This window comes from Dipteris shenzhenensis, chromosome 4 (assembly GCF_047967505.1).
Source record: "Dipteris shenzhenensis isolate YYH24624 ecotype China chromosome 4, Dip_SZ_1.0, whole genome shotgun sequence".
Taxonomy (NCBI): Eukaryota; Viridiplantae; Streptophyta; class Polypodiopsida; order Gleicheniales; family Dipteridaceae; genus Dipteris; species Dipteris shenzhenensis.
The window spans coordinates 1,784,131-1,806,011 of NC_141599.1; the positions used below are offsets into that span (position 1 = coordinate 1,784,131).

The following is a 21,881-nucleotide window of genomic DNA, read 5'->3' on the forward strand; positions in this document are numbered from 1 at the left end:
GAAGAGAAGAAGGACAGGATTGAAAGAAGGGCAGAGCAGAGAAGGGCTGTGCGGACAAAGAGAAAGCTAGAGATGCGAGCTGAACGAAAAGAGGACGAAGCAGGGACTTGTACGGAAAGTACGTTTGCACGGAAGGGGCTGCAAGGAAGAAGCTGAGCTGTATAGGGGTATCGAGCAGGCACGCAAGAGCTGTTCGAAGAGGTAAAAATGGGCGAGGAATCCAGGCTGTACGGAAGAAGACGGGAATGTACGGACGGAAGAGGTGTAGGAAAAGGTACGGCGAAACGACGAAAGCAGAGGCAGAGTTGCGAAAAGCCACGCAGGGAGCGGCGGATCAGACCGTACGGCTGTACGGTGAGCACACGGCTGCCGTACGGATGTACGGACAGGCAGGGAGTCTGTACGGAATGCAGATGAGGCTCGTCTCCACCTCTCTCACCACGCTCTACAACTATCCACACACACACACAACAACACACACACACACACACACACACACACACACGTGACTCCCCTAGATGCACACATGCACCATAGAGCAAGCCCTTGATCACACTTATCCCAACATACCCCCCCCTCAAGGGTTTGCCTCTTGCAATGTCAAGGATACATCTAGTCTCATAGTTTCTCATGCCATCTCATGGTGGTCACACATGGCCATCTCATGGTGGTCAATGATAAATCTATGTCTAGGATCTCATGCCAAGGGTCAAGGTTCACAAAATGGGGATAGACCAAACACATATCACATGGCCTACATCATATGGTGACCAGAGGTGATTTACAAAAGACAAAACATATGACATTCTTTTTGGAGTACTACTCCAGGCAGAGAATCTCAAAATTTGACCAAGTGATATAAACAAAAATTCAAAGACAAGTTGCTCAAAAGGCAAAGTCCTTGTCTTCTACCACAAAGTTGGATGCTTCTTTTGTTGATGGAGTTCTCTCTTCAACCATATTTGACATAGTCCTCTTTTTCTCATTGCAAAACTTTTTAGAGTGATTATTCTTTCCACAATATGAGCAAGGGTTGATTCTATAACAATCCTTCTCAAGGTGATTGTTTTTCCCACAGTGTTTACAAGCCTTGTACTTGCTCTTTGAAAACCTCACTGCAAGTGCCTCTGTATGCATTTTTCCCACTCTTGAATTGTTCTTCCTTTCCTCTTCTTGCAAGGCACTAATGATGCTTTCTAATGAGGGTTGAGGTAGATTCTTCAAAGTAGTAACCACATAGTCAAAATCTTGAGGCATGCTCTTTAAAAGCACTGCCATAGCATCATCCTCAGTGAGAGGGGAATTAATTGAAGCTAGTTGTGTCATAATACTTCTCATAGTATTGACATGGGCAGCAACATTATCTCCCTCCATTCTAAGTTCAAAGAACTTAATTTTTAGATTTAATTTGGAAGTATGAGAGCTAGCACCAAACAATATATCTAACTTGTGCCATGCTTCAAAAGGGGATTCCAAATCTGAGATGTGGTGTACATAGTCATCACCCAAATCTAATGCAATGATGGCATAGGCTTTCTCAATTCTCTTTGCATCTGCAGTGTAGAAGTAGAGTCAGTGGATTATCTTCATCTGCCAAGTATGGAATCCTTGGCCATTGAACTTGTCAATTTTATAAGTAGCCATGAGAGGGTCTTACCTTTGTTAGGTAGTGTCTACTCTCTTACAAAATGACTAATCTTGTGGAACAAAGAAATCTCCCTCACCATACAAATGTAGATTGCTAGAGATGAATTCAGAGAATCCTAATTGTTTAGCATACTCATACCCTGTTAGCTTCTCCTAAAGTTTCTTGGTTGGGGTCTTCTTCACTTTGAGTTTTGTCCTTCTTGTAGTCTTCTTCAAGTGTTTAGCATTTGAAGATCCCTCAGAGCTTGGCATTTTGACAAAAGATCTGTCCCAACTGAATTTCAAACCGAAAATACATTCTCTGGACTGTACTTTGGCATTACTTCAATCCTCAAGCATCACTCTAGCATATACTCTAGCATCAAATGTCCAAAACTGTAAAAAATGCATTGCAGTAGACTAGCTCAACTTGGAGGGCACAATTCACACAACTGAAGAAGAGATTAATAGGGCTTTCTGTACAAAACTAAAGCTTGAATATCAAAGTAAGTTCACCACAAAGCATTGCTGAAATAGTGCGCCTTTCTGTCTGGGAGAGTTACGTCTTCTTTGACTGTCTTTTCTCTGATTTCTCCTTGCTGCATTGGCCTTCAAAACTCATCAGCAGCAGGCTCTAGGCATGGACTAGCTTGTGCTAGGAGGGCTCAAGCAATGGTTGAACAGAGAAGCAGAATCGCGCGTTTTTTCGTCAGAGTTTGCTTGAATCACTGCGGGTAGAATACTTAAATCTAGGGAAATGCTCTGGGCCAGAGGGGCATCCCATTGTGTAGAAACTCCAGTTGGAAGGGCTTGGCAAAAGTCGCAAGGAATAGGGAGAACAGAGCTAAGCCATTTCTGAGAAGGAAGTAGGAAGAAAGTTCAAAAAGAGGTGTTGGAGAAGATGATGAGGTGGCACTACCAAATGAGTTCTACAAAGCCTACCAACTTTGATACCAAATGTAGAGGAGTGTGGGATAGAAGAGATGCATCATGGCACAAAGAGTGAGAGCACAAGTGAGGCAAAATCCATTGTATTAGAATGAAGGAATGACCTCCATTTTATAGAAAGAGAGGATGGTGTAGGCACCTCCCCTATATCAGTGGGCAATCAGCCCCTACATGAGTGGGACTGGCCTAAATCAAAGGAATCTCCCATGTGGGGGCCTTTGGCTTACATCATCACTTAGGTCACACACTAGACACATCATAGCACTTGATGTGCCTCTACAACATACACACTCACACATGTGACTCCCCTAGATGCACACATGCACCATAGAGCAAGCCTTTGATCACACTTATCCCAACAATAAATATAACCCCCAAAAGCAGGTGTCCTCATGGGACGTCAAACATCACTGTGAATAAGTTGTAATTTGCGTGTAGCTTTCATTGCACCATCCTTCTTGAAAGGAAATCTACGCATCTTGCCAAGGATGCAACCCTCACAAGCATGAGGAGGAGTTGACTCTAAAGGAGGCAATGCATCAACCATAGCATGCTTCTGAAGTGTCATTAAGCTATCATAGCTCATGTGCCCATACTTGGCATGCCATAACTCCGCATTCTGCATCGCAGTAGTGGGAGTGCTCACTGATAATGCAAGATCGGATCTTTTTTCATATAAATCAGGCTGAAAAAGACCGTGATACAAAGTGCCAGACAACATCAAAGCATAGTCATTCTCTTTGTCTTTGACTGCACACTTAGCATCATCAAATACAACCTGAAATCCTCCTCTATTAAGAGAGGACACTGAAAGCAAATTCTTCTTTATGTTTGGCACATAGAGAACATATGTAATTCTGAAATTTGTGCCATCAGTGGATGTGAGAATAATGTCTCCCACTCCACACACTGAATAAGAAGAATTATTTGCACAAGTCACCTTCTTTTTAGTAGGTGGAGGATGCAAAGATGCAAACATGCTCTTCTTAGAAGTGATGTGCTTTGAAGCACCATTGTCAAAATACCAAGTATTCAGTGTCTCATTGGCATTGAGAGAGCATGCATCCTTTGAAGGATCATAAGTGCAAGTCAAGAAAGCATAAGGATCATCATCATTAGTGGCTGTAGCATCTGAACTACCCACTAAAAAATCTGAAGTGTAAGACAAAAAGGCATAGTGCTCTTCCACAAAGTTGGCTATAACATCTCCCCCATCATGTGAATGAGGAGCTGATGCATGTGACACAGCCAAACCTGAATCCCTTTTCTTCTCTTTAGCTATGCGCTTCTTGCATTCTCCAATATAATGACCTGGCTTCTTGCAATAGTGACAAATGCCCTTCTTTTTTTGCTTATCTGCATCACCCTTAGCCTTACAAGAGGGCTATCTTGAATCAGCTTTATGCTGATATGCAGGCTGATTGGCATGTTGCTTTTGCTGCCCTTTTCCCTTGGGCTTGAACTTGGAAAGCATGGCATGCTCGCCAACCTGGGTTGCCATGTTTCTTCGTGTCTGCTCTTCCTGCAACAGGAGTCCTACCAACTCGTGAAAAGAGGGAAGATTGCTGGCCCCCCTCAATGACAAATTCAGAGAGGTGTGGAAACCAAGATAGGACTCAAGAAGAGAATTCAGAGTGGTGGTAATCATCTCTGAATCCAGAACGACTTCATCAATATTCGGCAGTTGCTCCCTCAAATCCTGAAGCTTTGTGAGGTGAGTATTCATGGAATCTCCCTCATCCATATGCGTATGAGAAAGCTCTCGCTTCAGAAAGGAAACTCTGGCATCATTTCTTGCTGCAAACATACTCTCTAATATCTCCCAAGCTGCCTTTGATGTCTTGCATGACCGAATGTGAGGTATAATGAACCTCTTGACAGAGAGAGAAATCACTGATAGAGCTTGTGCATCTCTAGAATCCCATCTTTTCTGTTCTGCTGTTGGGAGCTCCTGGAGCGGCAGCTCCAACTAGTTGTGTTGCATTTTGACCTCTACCTCTGCCTCCAGTTGTAGGAGTGACAGGTGTGGCCACTGTATATGGTCTTGCTTCATCTCCATTGACATAATCCCAAAGATGTCTGCCAACCATGATATTGTGAACCATAAAACTCCACAAGGATTAGTTGGTGCCATCCAACTTATCCTCCTATGTGAGGACTCCGAACACCTCATTGGGGTTGTTTTGAGCCATTTTTGCCAGATAAACACAGAAATACAGCAACCTGAACAAGTAAAATCCCTTGTTGGGATGCAAAATGCACAAGCAAAATCTGCCAGAGAAAATCTGCCCATAGTGACAAATACTGTCACAGCCTATCAAAGGCTCAAAATGCACCACAATGCTCTGCTGAATGCCCAAAAATCTGCATCTAGAATCTGCAAAAAAAGGCAAAAGTCTGCAAATTGACTCGTACTGAGTCCAGAACTGCTTGCAAACTTCCAAAATGCTCTATTACCTAAAAATTGCAACCCAAATTTGTGGGAAATTGCATATAAAAGAAGGCAAATGGTCTGAAAGCCCCAAATGTTGCACAATTTGCACTCTGCCTGCAAAAGCCCCAAATTTCACTGCAAAATTGTAGTGTAATTGCAAAAGCTTCAAATTTCTTCAACACCTGCAGATTTACTGCAATAATTGCCAAAAAATATATTTAAAAAATCCAACTGTGCTCCCAAAAAACTGAGCCAAACAATGGCTATATGCAAAGAATGCGCCTGCAAATGAAACTTACAAGTAGAACACTGCTCAAAAGTCCTGCATCAGTCCGTACAATACGGACTGTATGGCTGTCCGGAATGACCTGCTGAAAGAACTTGTATGGATAGTACAGTTAACTGTACGGACAGAAGATACGGAAAGTAGTACAATTGACAGTACGGCACTGCAGACTTGCTGTGCGGAATGCAGGACAGGAGCTGTACGGGAGTTTTGATGACAGGTGTACGAAATACGGTGCATGTGTACGGAACAGTACTGCGCATATGTACGGAGCAGTACGGCTGATGCAGACTGACAGGTACAGATCTGTACGGGGCTGACCGTACGAAATCTGTATGCTTGTACGGACGACGAGCACATGAGCTGTACGGAATCATAGCTTGCAAAGTGACTGTACGATGTACGACCAATATGGTACCTCGAAGCTTGAGTTGGAGCAAGGGCTGTACGGACGGGAGCTGGGAGCAGGTCCGGGAAGAAGACTATGCTCTGATACCAAATGTGAGAAAACAATGAAGAGAGCAAGAGTGAGCAAGAAGAGAGTGAGCTGAACGTAGGTCTTTCAATAGTGGACTGAATGAAGTGCAGTACAATGAAAGAGATGAGGGGCTTTGTCTAAGTGATAAAACCCTATCTAATCACTAACCGCAGTTAGAGATTAGACTGTGGTTAGGGGGAAAAACCTCTAAGAGGGAAAAGTCCACTTATTACATTACATTGGCCACTGCCTAGAATATAATAATAATTTTAACAATGCCAATGGTTGTGAATTTTTGACGTTTTGTCTCTCTTGCTATATGCTGCAAGGACTAGAGGAATCGTGTTCAAAGACAACATTATTTTCTTTGATGTCTTGTATTCACCTTAAAACCTTTCTCTTGCATTCTACACAAACTGAAAGAATGATTATGGTCTAGTGTTGAACGGATGTATATGTAAAATTTCACTAATCAAACAATGTGTTAACCTTGATCTTTGTATTGCTTGCCATAGACGTTTGTAGGTACTCCATTTTGGATGGCTCCAGAAGTGATCCAGAGCTCAGATGGTTATAATGAGAAGGTAGCATTGACTGGCCAATGAGATCTCTTTGATATTACCGACAATACACTATTAGTTTTCATGTACCTTGGTTATGCATTTCTGTGTGGATGATATTCCAATATTTTTCGTGACATTGAATAACATAGTCTTTCTTTGCAGGCAGATATCTGGTCATTGGGCATTACTGCCATAGAAATGGCAAAGGGTGAACCGCCATATGCAGATCTGCACCCAATGAGGGTTCTGTTCCTTATTCCAAAGAATAACTCTCCGCAGGTGCATCGATTGTTCCTCTGCCATGCATTATGGAAAGCTAATAATGGTATTGCTGTAGTTGGGTGTTTCTACACATTCACTTGGGGCAGGGTTGAAGAGGACACATCTGCATGGATACTGTCATTGTAATTTTACATTGGTGTACTGATCTCGAGATAGGGTCTGCTGTATCAAAATAAATTTTTTGCCTGAAGTTTTAGCTTTTCAGACAGCCTTTTGTGTTTTGAAACATGCTTACTGCCACTGATAAAATGATTTTTTTGCTGAATGCAATGCAGCTTGATGACCATTTCTCTAGACCAATGAAGGAATTTGTTTCATTGTGCCTCAAAAAGAACCCTGCAGAGGTGCATTTATTTCTCATTTAATGTACTCACCTATTTTATTCCTTGGTTACTATTTGCCAAGTCTATGCTACTATCTATGATGCTCTCATTTTCATTAATTATTGAGGATGAGATTTTAACCTTTTGATACCTAGTGGATATTTGTGCTGTGCATGGTAGGTGCCCAGACATTTTCACACAATATAGATTGCCCCTCAAATACTGAGATTTGAATTTTAAAATATAACTAACAGTCTGTATGACTTGGATTAATAATAATACAGGGGGAATTCTATGGTGACAAAAGGATTTCGAGGCTTATTTAGTTGTTTTTTATTTTATAGTCAATGGTTTTATCTAAAAAGTGCTTAGAAGGACTATGCTCTTTTCTCTCTTTATTCTCAGGCTTTTGCAAGGTGCTCTAGGCTATCAGCTCGAAAGCCCAAAAGTCTAAAAGCCAGAGGATAAAGAGAGCAAAGAGCATAGTCCTTCTAAGCTCTTTTTATGCCATGTATGTCAAACCATTTAGAAATGCGTGCATACCAGGTCATGCTAGCCCCACTCTCAGCTGGTCGCATGGATGACTCTATTGCCTCTCGGTAGCCTCTCTCTAGGTAAGGCCCAGACCCTGTGGAGATAGGTAGCTTCCTGGAAGATAGCATTGATCTCGAGTGGTGTCATAGCAAACTCTGCCTGTATGATCTGGTGGGGGACTGAAGGCTTGCTCCGAATCATCCTGGATCCCATAGTCACCTCTAATCTCTCGAAGTGTCCCCACTCAGTCAGTGTTAGATCACATCCCCAGAAGGGTGCTGCATACATGACTGTAGCCCTCACTAATGTGTCAAATAGCCATCCCTTTGTCAGGGGGTCCTGAAAATGCACCTGAAAATACTGTAGCCCTAGTCGAGCTAGAGCTCCCTGCCCTCGTGTAAGGCGTGCTCTGGCTGCATGGGTCATTGTGAAGACTGGCCCTGCAAAGACTACCCCCATATTAGTGTTAAACTGTATGATCTCCATCGGCTCTGACTTGTAGGTGAAGCTATGTCAATGAAATGTTGGCCGAGAGGTATTGAAGATCATAACCTTGGTTTTACCGAGCTAACCGTTAGATCCCTCTCTCTACTGAACACCTCTAGGGCATCTGGGTGTCTATAACCATGCTGCTGAAGAGGATAGGAGCACTATGTCATTTGAATTTTGTGTACAATAGTATCTATATCATTAGGTTGGCCAGCCGCGATCCTTGGCTTCCCAGGCAGTCAATGAATGTCGTGATCTCACCAATATATAGTCCAAACAAAGTTGGTGAGAGAGGGCACCCTGCTTACCCCTATTGTACTCTCGATCCAGTCTGACAGCCTCTAGGGGCACGTACTCGGGCACGTACTCTCCCTTTGAGTGACTCATGCAGACTGATCACCCCCCAAATCATAACAGCTGGGATCTGCATCTCTTGTAGTCATCTGATCATACTAGCTCATGGGACAGTATCGAAGGCCTTCCGAAACGCTACAAAAAAGGCTTAGAATTTTTGGGATCGCGATCGTGCCTCCTCAATGACTGCCTGTAAAGTGAAGATATGATCCAGAGTGGAATGCTATCTCCTAAAGCCAGCCTACCCCAATGCTCTGTGCCCATGCATCTCTGTGTAGAAGCTGACCTCTCTCTCTCTCTAGTACTGACACGTAGATCTTGGCCAACTTGTGATAAATCATGAGAGTGCGGTAGTTCCCCGTGTCCATGGGATCTCCTGCTTTGGTATCAATACAATGGTAGTGGTACTCGAAGGGAAACCATGGCATATCACATGGTTGAACATCTGTGCTAAGATTGGGGCCGATCTCCTGTCCATGTGCGAAGTGCTCAGTCTGTAGGCCCTCATGGTCCTGGGTTCTCCGATTGTGGAGCCGACATTATGCAGCTCTCACGATCTGTGAGGTGAATTCGTTTGCAGGTGGTGGGCTGGGGAGAGCAGACATGTTGAGTGGTGTCTGAGCCGGGACATCATAGAGGGATGTTGCATAATTGTGCCACACCTCTGAATCTGTAATGGGTATAGGTGGCTTCCCCTCAGATGAGAGTTAGAGAGAGAGAGAGAGAGAGAGAGAGAGAGAGAGAGAGAGAGAGAGAGTAACGTCTGCGAGAGGCCTCGCGGGCCCAAAGTACACGCCAAAAAGGTAACTCATACAAGCCACTGAGGGCTGAAGCAAAGGGTTCACTAAGACCCTTGCTGAAAGCTAAAAAGCTAAAGTGCTAAAAACTAATGAATCAAGTGTCGAAATGCTAGAGTAGTGAAAGCCAAATAACAGAGGAGTGTTAGGTGCTCAGAGCTAGCACTCCTAGTACATGCTTAGGTTCCGTATATCCAGGTAACCTAGTGGCTCTCTAATGAGATGTGAGGAGCTCTCGTATCTGTGTCTGTCGAGTTGTCTCGCGACGTGGGGGAGGGCGTGGTCTCCTCGATCTTTGGATCCGGTGGGCTACGTCAAGGGTGATGCCTCGCCTTTAAGAAGGGCTGAGACAAACCGAACCTCGATCGTGCGTGCTCTGGTCCCCATCCGTGTCGCATGTGGAGTGTGTGTCCCTCGTCTGGCAACATCGTGGTGGACTCTCCTACTGCTTTTTTATGATGCTCTCATCTCCTCAAGCTCCATCACAGAGTTCTTCTTGCTAGATCACTTGGACCCCCATGGGACGAGACCTCGACATGATCGTACCCAGAGCTAGCGACTCGATAGCTCAGACAAAGGGTTGATGCACATATTACACTTGGGGATATCCCCTCCCTGTTTAGAGTCGGAGCCCGGCCGACAGGGGTTATTGTAGCCCTTGTTAGGCGCAGAGTTATGACCAGGAGACGTCACAGGGCCACACCTGTGAGTGGCCGACAACACTCCATTGCCGCTTTCATGCCTTCATTGCCTCATCCACCCTGATGTCCTGATGATGATGTTGATGATGATGATGAGATTGATATGTAGTCGACCACTGACATGACTATGTTGTACTTAGCACTTAGTACTACAATTTTTTATTTTTTGCATTCTGCATTGGTGTGGATGCTCGTTTAGTAGCTCCACCCAAACAGCTCGTTTGTACCAGGATTTTCACAGTCTCATAGACCCATCGGTCTTCCGAAGACTTTATTAAACTTTCTTTCTTTCTTTCTTTCTCCCTTAGCCTCACCGGCACCTGACTCAGATGCATAGAAGTCTGTAACAAAAGTCTGTGACCTATCGATATCGGTGACCTGTGGCATCAGTCTCTGCTGCGCTGCTCTCTAATCTGTTGCATCAATGTGTCTCTATGTCGACACATCTCAATCAAGTAGAGCCCGACACAGACCTGATCATGAAAATGGATCTGCCGTGTAAGTGGACCAAAGCCATGCCCCTCCTGAAAAAGGCAGTGGTATCGTCCTCGTATCTCTTAATAGACAAGGCAGACACATAGAAAATGCTCCTCTGTCTCAATCTTCTCCATCTTCCATAGTGTGCAAGTCCTCTACTCTCTGGGTATACCTGTAGCTCTCCTTGCCTCAATCCGCAGCTGATGTGATGAGACTCGTAACTGACCGATGGTGACCCTCAGTGCATGTGAGACTCTCTTGTCCTCAAGATACCGAGGTTTGATGACAAGACTGTGCTGTGAGACCCTCAGGAAGTGGTCATGGTAGAACTAGATCTTGGTGGAGAACTCCTCTCCCCCCCAAGCCCTAGATGTATGGAGCTGGAGGAGGTCCAACTGTATGATACGGTTGATCTCATCTCGTGGGATCATCTCGGGTGGTGCATCCAGAGTGTACTGAAAAGGGGGAAGTCTGTCCATTTGAATGCCGTGACTACCAAACCACGTGGATATCCGTGCATATCATGCCGTATCAACATGTCATATGTAGATGGCTCTAAATACCTATGGATTGAGAATTCCCCTTTTGTAAATCTGCAAAGCTTTTTCCCTCCATCTAGACATACATCACGACCAAAGCATACGCTAGACTATAATAATGCACATAGAGAACACATACTGTTACGCTCTAGCCGAGGTAGCATGACCTCGGAAGAATCAGTCGACATTTCCCTTAAAGGATCTATGTTTGTAATATATGTGTTTGCTCTTCATGTAAATGATCGTGAGGGAATTAATGTCAAGGTCCTAGGTGAGGGCTGATAGCACCAGACTAGGTGGGTCTAAGGCTAAGGGCCTAATGCAAGCAATGTGCCTAGGGGCAATTGGAATTAAAGTATCCCAAGAGAGGGGTGAAAAGATGCATTAGGAAGGCCCTATGATGATGACATGTGGCATCTAGATCCATCTAGGAGATGGGGCTTGATGGAGTTAGTGAGAGAAAGGAGAATGAGCTTTTACGTGATTTTGTTGATTTCGACTTCTCTGTCAGCTCTCACGCTCTAACAGGAATTGGCTGGGAGGATACTCGTGGTGCTACTCTCGTGATATGCACTAGTAAATAGAGAAAGTCTGTAATATTGCACTAGTAAATAGAGAAAGTTTGTAATATTTGGTATCAGAGCTCCAGGCTGGACGAACGGGATTTGGGGCATTGGAACGCCTGTAGTGGAGAATGTCGTGATCATTCGTAAGGGAGCGCTGACGATTGGGACAGCGTGATGCAGTCGAGCTAACAGATCGTTGATAGCTTGCAGATGGTTCGTGGAGATACGTGATGTGACGTAGTAGACGGGCAGAGAATTGCGTATGTAGAGCGCAGGTTGCTATTTGGTATTAGCGTAATCTGAAGCGTTCGTGCGGACTTCCGTTGACGGAGGCAAGAGAAGGAACTGAGAGTAGGATTAGCCCGTGAATTGACGACGATACATGGTCGACGAATTACGAGGTGGCTGGATGGGCGACTTTGTGGATCTCAGCATCGAGGCAGCTCACTCCTACGCGAACCAGCGGAAGAACAGATTGCCAAAGGGCGGCTACTCCATCCGATTGGAACCTCCTGATCGCTCTAAGACCTGCTGTCTCATTTGGGTAAGATTTGCAGGGATGTGTTGAAAGGCCGGAAAAGTATTCTGGTCGGATGAATGACCGTAGTTCCGATATCATTGAGACCTGGTTGCACAAATGGGACGAGGCGTTCGCCATTTGTGAAATCAGAAATGATATCAAGAAAATCCGCGAGGCCACCCACATGTTTAGTGAGGCAGCGGATCGGTGGTGGATTAAACAACAGAAAGATGATATTGCATCTACTACTTGGGAGGGGTTTAAAAGGGAATTTAGAAAATACTTCTTACCTCCTGACCTCCTGACGAAGCATCCTGAGCTTGGGATCAGTATAGAAACCTTCGTCAGAGAAATTTGTCAGTGGCAGAATACACTGATAAGTTTCGAGAGAGCGTAATAAAGGTTGATGAACCCCTGCCTCAAACAATCCAAGTGAAAGATTTCATATTTGGATTGAATGATCGGATTAAAATGGAAGTTCGGGCTAAGTATGCGAACACGTTGGATGATGCAATAGCCATAGCCCTGAACTATGAAGATGGCAAGGGCAGTAGGCCAAGTGGGTTTGCGCAGGTCGGAACCCAATATGGGTACCAGATGAAATTTGGGTTTAAGAAGAAGTGGATTAGTAAAGGGAGTGGTTCTCAGCCGAGTGGTCAAGCCAAGTTGGCGAAACCAGCTGAAACTCCTAAATCAAGTACCACCATTGGAGTGAAGAGGAAAGTAACACCAATGGCAGCCTGGGCTTGGTCAAAGTCTCCCTTAAACCCAGAGCAAAGAGAAAAAGCGAGGAGAGAAGGCTTGTGTTTTGGTTGCCTTCAGCCTCATCAGTGGAAGGATTGTCGACGAAATAAGGATCGTCGGATGGCTGAGATGGTAGTCTCAGAATGCGATGTGGAGATGGAGGGAAGTCCCAGAGCGGAACAGATGCAGATTCAGCTAGCGGGATCTTCTCAGAGGTCAGTACCTTGTTTATTATGTGTGTCTGTTGCTAAGCTAGTAACGAGTGCATCTGATAACATCCTATCTAAGCTCGCAGCAACAGGGTATACAGCCTTTAATGATACGGAGTTAATTAAGATGAAAGGGCAAGTGGCCAATCATGATGTCGTTGTGTTGTTTGACTCGGCGTCAATGCACAATGTGATTAACTCCAAGCTCGTGAAGAGGCTGAAGTTAAAGACTAGCCCATCTGGCTATGCGTATACAGTCAGGATGGCAGATGGAAGTTCAACTGAAGTATGGGACCAAAGGGTTACCCAGTTGGAGCTTCGTATTCAGGACTATGCTGAGAAGCTTGATTTTGAAATGACTAAGCTTGCTCATGCAGATATAGCCTTGGGTGTGGCGTGGCATTCTAGGAAGAATCCAGTCATTGATTGGAAAAAGCACGTATATCAATTCAAGATGAATGATGTGCTTTATGTCTTACGAGGTGAAAAAGATGTACCTCAGGGACCATTGGCTTCCGTGATGGAAATCCGAAAAGCTCAAGAAGAGTTGTTATTTCTTTGTACAGCATCGATAGAGCCGGTTGATGATTCTTCGGCTAGCACTGATGTTGCGCAAAGTGTTGAGATGGCCAAGTTGGCTAATCTTATAGCAGAGGAGTTCTCTGACTGTTTTAGGGATGAACTACCTTATGGGTTACCTCCAGAGCGGAATGTTTAGCATAAGATTGAACTGATCCTGAGGGCAGAATCTGTAAATAGACCTCCCTATAGAATGAGTTTTACTGAAGAGGCGGAGGTGCGTAGACAACTGGAAGAATACCTCAAGTTGGGGTAGATTCAACCAAGTTTCTCACCTTTTGCTTCGCCAGTGATATTAAAGAAGAAAAAGGATGATACGTTTCGCCTCTGTATAGATTATAGAGCATTGAATAATATCATTGTTAAGCACAAGTATCCGATGGCTCGGATTGATGATTTGCTAGATGCATTACATGGAGCCGTGATTTTCAGCAAGATAGATCTTAAGTGTGGCTACCATCAGATCCGGATTAGAGCCGAGGATGTGCACAAAACCGCTTTCAGAAGCAGGTTTGGTCATTATGAGTTTTTGGTAATGCCCTTCGGACTTACCAATGCTCCAGCTACATTCGTCATGCTTATGAATGATTTACTACGTCCGTATATTGGAAAGCTCGTAGTACATTTTATTGACGATATTTTAGTGTTCAGTAAAAGCATTACTGAGCATCGTGAACACTTAAGAATAGTGTTCTCAGTACTTTGAGGAAAGCCAGTCTTTATGTAAATAAGAAGAAAACTATACTGTGTATGGTTAGGCTTGAATATTTAGGATTCATAATTACTCCAGAGGGGGTAGAAATGGATCCAAAGAAAGTGGCTGCGATACTGACTTGGCCAATCCCTCAGAGTCTGACCGCTTTGCGATCATTCTTAGGATTTGTCCAATTTTATCGAAGGCATATCAAAGGATATTCCGAAATAGTATCGCCATTTAGTGATTTGACCTCATATAAAGTACCTTTTATATGGGGACAGAATCAATAAGAAAGTTTTAACACCATAAAACAAGCTGTGGTCACAGGACCGGTGTTAAAAATAGTTGATCCCCAGAAACCGTTGTTCCTGAAAACCGATGCAAGTGGCATTGCGGTAGGAGCAGTTCTCCTTCAAGAGGGAAGGCCAGTAGTCTTTGAAAGCAAGAAGCTTTCTCCCTCTTAAAGGAATAGGCCAACTCATGAATTAGAGTTGTATGCTGTTATCCATGCTTTGAAAACATGGAGGCATTATTTGTATGGTTCAGAGTTTTATGTGGATGTGGATCATGATACTTTGAAACATTTTTGTAAACAGCCTGACTTGAGGGGCCGCCAAGCTAGGTGGACAGAGCTCATGAAGGAGTTTAATTTGACAATTTGGTACCGAAGAGGGAAGGATAATAAGGTTGTTGATGCGTTGTCTCGCATTATGCACAATATGAGTTTTACGGTATTAGAGAGTGCTCTAATGACAGAGATTAGAGAAACTCAAAAGGTGGACGAGTTTGTCCAGAGCTTATGGCTTAAAGCTCATGTGTTTAGACCCGGGGAAGAAAAGGATGACCTGGCATCCAGAAAAGGCCAAACATATGCAAGATATGCCATAAGGGATGGTATGCTAAAAAGAAATGGCAAGGTAGTAGTACCTAGTCAGAATGATCTCAGGCAGAGAGTCATTCGACAGTGCCATGATAGCCCATGTGCGGGACATCCAGGAGTCGAGAAGACATATGATCTCGTGAAGCGAGATTTCTTTTTGCCAAAGATGAAAAAGCATATTCATGAGTATGTGACACGGTGTTTTTCGTGTCAGGTAAGTAAGGCCGAGCGGGTGAAGCCACCCGGACTTTTACAGCCCTTGGAGATACCACTAAGTAAGTGGGAGAGCATTTCCATGGACTTTATTGTAGGGCTGCCTACGACACAAGGTGGATATGATTCTATCCTTGTGGTGGTTGAATGTCTAACCAAGATGGCTCACTTCATTTCGACTAGAGAGTCTGTTAGTGCCCCGCAAGTGGCGGATTTGTTTATTAGACATATATTTCGTCTGCATGGATTGCCTAGATCCATAGTGTCAGACAGAGATGTCAGATTTACCGGTCATTTTTGGACAGCGGTATTTGAGACACTAAGGACTGAGTTGGGAATGAGTAGTGGGGATCATTTTGAAACGGATGGTCAGACGGAGAGAGTCAACCAGATTTTAGAGGATATGCTGAGGGCATATGTGTCATTGAGGCAACATACGTGGGACAAGTGGTTGCCATTGTTAGAGTTTTCCTACAATGATAGAAAGCATTCCTCTACGAAGTTTAGTCCGTTTGAATTGAATTATGGTTATAGACTAGCAAATCCAACTACAGTTGGAATACCTCAGAGAGTGCCTAGTGCCGCGAACTTTGTGGTTCAGATGCGGGAGATGCTAGCACTTGCGAGAACTAATATCCGCCAGGCTATGGATAGAGCCAAGGCGTATGCGGATGAAAACCGGTCTATAAGAGAATTTAAGGAAGGAGAAAAAGTTTTTCTCAGAGTTCCTTCGCACTCGAAGTCGTTAACTTCAGGAGAGTGTGCTAAGTTATCACCTTGATACTGTGGGCCGTGGTTAATTCTAAAGAGAATAGGCAAGGTAGTCTATAAATTAGAATTGCCACAGGGTTGCAAGGTGCACCCAGTGTTTCATGTTTCTCGTTTAAAGAAATTTTTGCATACTGGTGACTCACTAATCGAAGGTGTGGTTTTGTTTCAGGAGATAGAGGATAATGCAAGACGCAAACCAACAAGAATTGTGGACCGAGGAACAATGCAATCAATGAATCCATCTCAGGGCTATAGAAAGAAAGAAAGAAATATTTATTAACGTCCGAGGGAGGCCTCGCGGGCCTGAGGGACAAAGTACAAAATACACCAAAGGGAAAAACTCATACAAGCCTCAATGGGCTGGAGCAAAGGCCACGCTAAGGCCCTTGCTGAGTACTATGCTAATATAGAGAGCTCAATAGCTCAAGCAAAAACCAAGTATAAAACATGTACTAACTAACTGAGACGGGACTTAGAAACTGAAGCCCAGTACTGTGGTGGCTCGTCTGTGAGTGGTGAAAATGTCTCGGATCTGCATTTGTCGGGCTGTCTCACGTTGTGGTGGCAGAGGGGTGTGCAGTCACCTTGATCTCTGAACCCCTTGGGCTATGTTCAAAGTGACCCCTCGTCTCGGGTGGTCTCCTTTGAGGAAAGCTGTGATAGGCCGGACCTCAATAGAGTGTGCTCTAGTCGCTCTCAGTGTCGCAGGTGGTCTCTGCGTCCTCTCGAAAATCCAGACTGCCCGCATATCAGCCAGCTCCTCCTCCTCCACCCTGTTGTGTCCTGGAGCTAACTCAAATGCATTAAAATCTGTGACACGTTCGTTGCTATCCCTAGTCAGCCTCTGTATCCTGTGGTTTGGTTGCCTCTTGCTACTCTCTGATCTGTCGTAGTAGAGTCTCCCTGGTCAGCCTCTGTATCCCCTTCTCCTCAAAATCGGGCATATGAAAACAAGTCCTCATGAGTACTCTGGTAAAATTCCCTGGAGTTTCCGTTGACCTTGCACTTTGCAAGCCTCTCTCTCGATCTCTGCACACCATCTGAATTGAAGTTGCCTTTCTTTGTTGGAGCCACCTTTAGTCATCTTCTGAAGTGGATCTTTGGAGTAAGTTTCCAGGCTTTGCCATCAAGGACTTCACCACCCGGATCTGATATGATATTGGAAAACACACCTACATTTGTTTGGAACATAGCATAGCTAATCCTCAATGTGCAGATATAATAATGTCCTTGCAATCACCAACTCTGAAAGGAAGACATCTAATGCGTAAGGTGTGCTAATGCCAGCACTCAGTTTATCTTGCTTAGATAGAAGAGATAGAGAACACTTCCAGATCTGATAGAGAACATGCAGATCTATAGGCAAAATAGATCTCATCTATAGAATAGAAATCCGGACATAAGAAGCTCCAAAAAGTGTACGACCACCTGCAGCAAACATACGTTGAGATCTGGCACCTACATGAGCTCTATTTACTGATCCCTCCCAGTAGGACCACGACCCAGTGCCCCACAGCCTGTAGGTGTATGCACTGCAGAGCCCTATACTGGCTGATGGCTACACCTGCAATGAACTAAGGACCCCCTGCATGGGGCCTTTTATAGGGCTTGGTAGCCCTATGACTGGCGGACCTTGTCAGCTTACCAACCGACCATCGGTATAATCACAGCTGTGAGTCTGCCGACCCAGTCTGTAACTAACCTGACCAGCAGCCATAGGTCTGCTGACCTGCTGCTCATTCCTTGTGGCCTATAAGTGGCCTCCTGCTGGTGCCTTCTGCTGGCGTCCATTGCTTGCGTCTGTACCAGGGCCTGTGCAGACGTCCACAGCAGCCCACATGGTTGCAGCTTTACACCAGATTCTACAGGCCTGCCCATGTGGCAGCCTGTTTGCTGCCCACGGGGCAGTCTTTCTCGCTCCCCTTGCCTGAGCACATATGGCAGAGACTACACCCAACACCTACAGATGTCAAGCTTGCTCTCCTCATTTGGGTACTCACATGTGGAGTAATTTTCCATTAGCTTTGCAAGGCCTTGTAGACAATTGGATTTTGCATGTAAGTTTTCTTTGTCATCGGCATATGTATCTTGTTTAAGCACTAGTATTAGCGTTCTTCTTTTTTGCTTCATTCTATGCAACTGTTTTTGCTAGGTCCAGTTGATGCATGGATGTGCTGCCTATTGCTCTTTCACACGACCCTATTGCACTCTTGTTTTTATGCTCCCATGCTGCAATCTTCTCAGTATCGTGACCATGCAATATTCACTTCCCTATCATTCTATCCTTTGATCTCTTTTTGGATTTCTATTTTATATTCCCTTTCCCCGTTTAGTTCCATCTTCATCAACATAATCTGGTTTGTGACCATAGCACTAAACATAGAAATATGACTGTGGTGGAGGGTTTGTACTACATTTTTTCATTACCTCGTCTAGAACTTGTTCTTTGACTGTGCTTTCGAAACAATTCACCCTTGTCTCCATCTATCGGAGCCTTCAATTTAGTTCCTTTACTTATTGCTGGAATTTAAAAAGCTATTGTTGGGGCTCCAAAAGATGGATAGGTCTTTGATGTGTTTTTGCAAATGCTCATCTTGACTATCTATTTTAATGATCATCCATCCTGAACCCCAATAATGGAGTACTTGTGCTATAATGAATGCATGAGATTTGTACCTGGAGTAACGGCTACTTAATAGATGCAGGGGAGTCAAAGATTAGCATCTTTTGGGTCTGCGTTCATTTTGTGGCAGGGAACTCTGCAACAATCTTGATGCACATATGTGTTGCCTAATGCTCTTCCACACAAGCCAACTGCTTTCCCATTCTATGCTCTTCCACACAATCCAATTGCATTCCTCTTGCTATACTCCCATGCTGCAATCTTTTCTCAGTGCCATGACATTAGCAAGTCTCTTTTGCTTCCCCAATACCATGGCCACACACCTTGTTCCATGGCACAAACAGACAATTTTGAGTTGAATTGTCAAAATGAGCAAATGACACATGAGATTGCATGTTATCTGCCAATCGTAGTTTACATGAGGTAGGTAACTTGTGATTAAATGGTGATCTAGGCTTTTGTGAAAAATGAAAGAGCCTTGTAGTTTGACTCCAGTGTCCTAGACATTTTGGGCTCTGTTGCTAGCTTCCTTAACCAAAATTCCGTCCCAACTTTTTCTTTCCGTTGTGGCCACATCTCTTCTCTATCTTGATCACCCTTTGAGCCTTTTCGGTTCTGCCCACCCTCGCTCCCTGTCTATTCCACCTCCTTACTGTTTGCCTCCTCATCCCTCCCTCTTTAGTAACAAGGTACCTATGGGATGGTGCATTAGTCCCAACACACACGTGAGCAGCCTTATGTTTCTAGTTTCGCTCCTTTCGTGTGTTTTCCTATCACATCTGGCTTGGGAAAGGTCCAAGGGTGCCTAAGAAGCATTGGGCTTCTCTTGGCCTAATTGTCGCCTTGGTTGACAAGGTGGCTTCGGAGATGGTGGTGCCTGAGGCTATCGCCACATAAATTTGATTTATAGGTAAGTCCATGCGCTCAATGATTGCCACACAAGCCTCAAGTCACAAGAAGGCCTTGTTCTCCACCGCCTCTTCTCTCCATAAGTTGGAATCGCGGTGAGTGGATTCCATGCTAGATAGCATCTCCAAGCATTGTAAAAAGAGCCCTGCTTTGCAGTTCATTGGATATTCTCATGCTCTTTGATATAGATATTTGCATCTCAATCAGCCCAGGCTTGACACCCTACGGTTTTGACTATGGTGAGTTATTGAGGGATGAGTTGCTTACTGAGTTACTATTAGTATTTATTTTCCTTATTTACTCTTAGTTTTGTGTAAAATTGTGTACAAACTCTATTTTTTCTCTGTTCTTTCGCTTGTTCTATTAAAAATTTTAATTTGTAATATTTGGTATATTCTAGTCTTATGAAGGTATATGAGTTGTTGAGGGATGTGTTGCTTCATGCGGAGTTCCATGCACACACACTCAATTGTCAACAAGCCTGTCACAAGAGAGAGAGAGAGAGGGAACTTGTGCCCAACACAGTGGTACGAGTGTGGAGCTCGAAGCGTTGGAGTCCAAACATGCAAAGCACTCTTTCCTCTCCTTGACGTGCACAGTAGATCAACAGTTGGATAGAATGATGCGCATCAATTCTTCCAGACCATGAGACGTAGATGGTACTCCCTTTGTTCATAGGAGACTGGCCTGTTGGGGATACACCTTTTAATTTGTTAGATGATAACGCTCTCTTTTGGAGGGAGCAACGAATAATCTAGAGAGGATGAGATACTTGTTAGATGTGTACTACTTGGCTTCTGTGGTTGTCAAGATTTACTGAAGTAAGTTGGTCGGCTTTCTCACAAGAATAGAGGTATTTCGGTGGAGCAGCAGATTTACCTTGTTCTAGAAAGTGTGTTGTGAGCTCTTAAATCGGAGTTATGTCAAACTGCCCTTGCTAACAAACTGGCCAAACAAGTCCTTCTGGCCATGGCTTGGTATATTGCATCTTGTCAGTGCTCATATAGGGGATGCATGGGTGGGTAACTCAGATGGTACTCCTGACACCAAAGCTATGGTTGCCTGGTAGAGAGTGATCTTATCTCATGTGTAGCGAGGTCTAGGTATCATTGACCTAGAGATGTGAGGCTTTACTCCAGGCTTAGAGCCTTGGAAGCTCTTGCTTAAGTAAGAGCTACTCAGGAACACACTGCGGATGGGGGGACAATGGCAGCCTTCAGGGGTGGTTTTTCATGGATGCCGTCCTTGACTAGGAGGGCTCTCCCTTGATGAGGAGTTTGGTGAGGATTAGGCAGCACTATTGGCAGGTCTCATTTGAGCCAGCCCTCAGTTCAAAAAGGAGAGAGAGCTCATTTTTTCTTATTTGGCACCTAGAGGTATGTGATCAGGAGGGCTTCATGCTTAGGCACATGATGCATATGACCTGGGCACAATGATACAATAGACATTCTTGATCTATAGGCCCATGGCGCATGGTGTTGTCTTTCGTTGGGCACTAGCACATACAGGGGTAGGAGGCAGGGTGGAGGAGATTTCTTAGAAGCCCGGCGGGTGGACTTGGATGGCTAGTTTAGATTCTATAGAGGATTGTAGGAAAGGCCAGTTCTCTAGGAGAGGAGTTTTCCTCTCTTCTTCAGCTTAGGCGTGGGAGGGGTCTTGCAGTTTGATCAGAGCTGTTGCAGAGACCCTGTGGATGACAGGGTTTGGACATGTGACAATTGATCCCTTTCTGGGCAGGCACAAGTACACTTAGGGGAGGCATTGACTTTGGGAGGGCCGCCCCTTGAAAGAGCTGTAGTGAGATGTGGGAGTGTGGTTTTCTTCCTTTGGGGTAGGGTAGTCTGAGAGGATATGCAATTACCCTTATTCTCCTATACCACCCACATTGGCAGATTGGTTGCAGCTGGCTGCCTCTCCCTGGAGCTTCTCGTGAGCGAGACTGGTTGGAGCAGCATGTGTCACACGTGGTCCTTACCAAGTTCTGATCTCGATCAGCCTCCAACTGAGGAAGATAGGATACTGCTTTGATTTTCCTTATGTTACTTTTTAAATAAAATGATTCAAGTGATCATGCTATGCTGGAAGGTATAACAAGAATGATGCTACTCCTCCCTTTAAACTCTGACGCAAATACACATAAGAAATGCAAAAGCAGGTATGCTCCTGTACGTTACAAAGCCATACATTTTACTTGCCTTGTGTTTCAGGGGTGCTCTATTATTTGTTTTTCTGAAACTTGCAAGACACTTTCCTTTGCATGGAGCTTGTTTAATGTGAAGATTACACAAAACTTTGAAGCTTTTGATTTTTATCTTTAACATGATTTCAATATATTTTTT

The 21,881-nt window shown here is 44.4% G+C and overlaps 1 protein-coding gene across 6 annotated transcripts in view; it reads left to right on the plus strand.

The window, feature by feature from the left end:
• LOC147902317 (uncharacterized) overlaps positions 1-21,881 on the plus strand; it is an 86,334-nt gene that overhangs the window by 54,031 nt on the left and 10,422 nt on the right. For all 6 annotated transcript variants that reach the window (XM_087373488.1, XM_087373483.1, XM_087373484.1 and 3 more), the window contains 3 exons: positions 6,288-6,356; positions 6,498-6,614; positions 6,893-6,961. In XM_087373488.1, the coding sequence (XP_087229614.1) occupies positions 6,288-6,356; positions 6,498-6,614; positions 6,893-6,961 (255 nt within the window). The remainder of the gene's footprint in view (positions 1-6,287; positions 6,357-6,497; positions 6,615-6,892; positions 6,962-21,881) is intronic.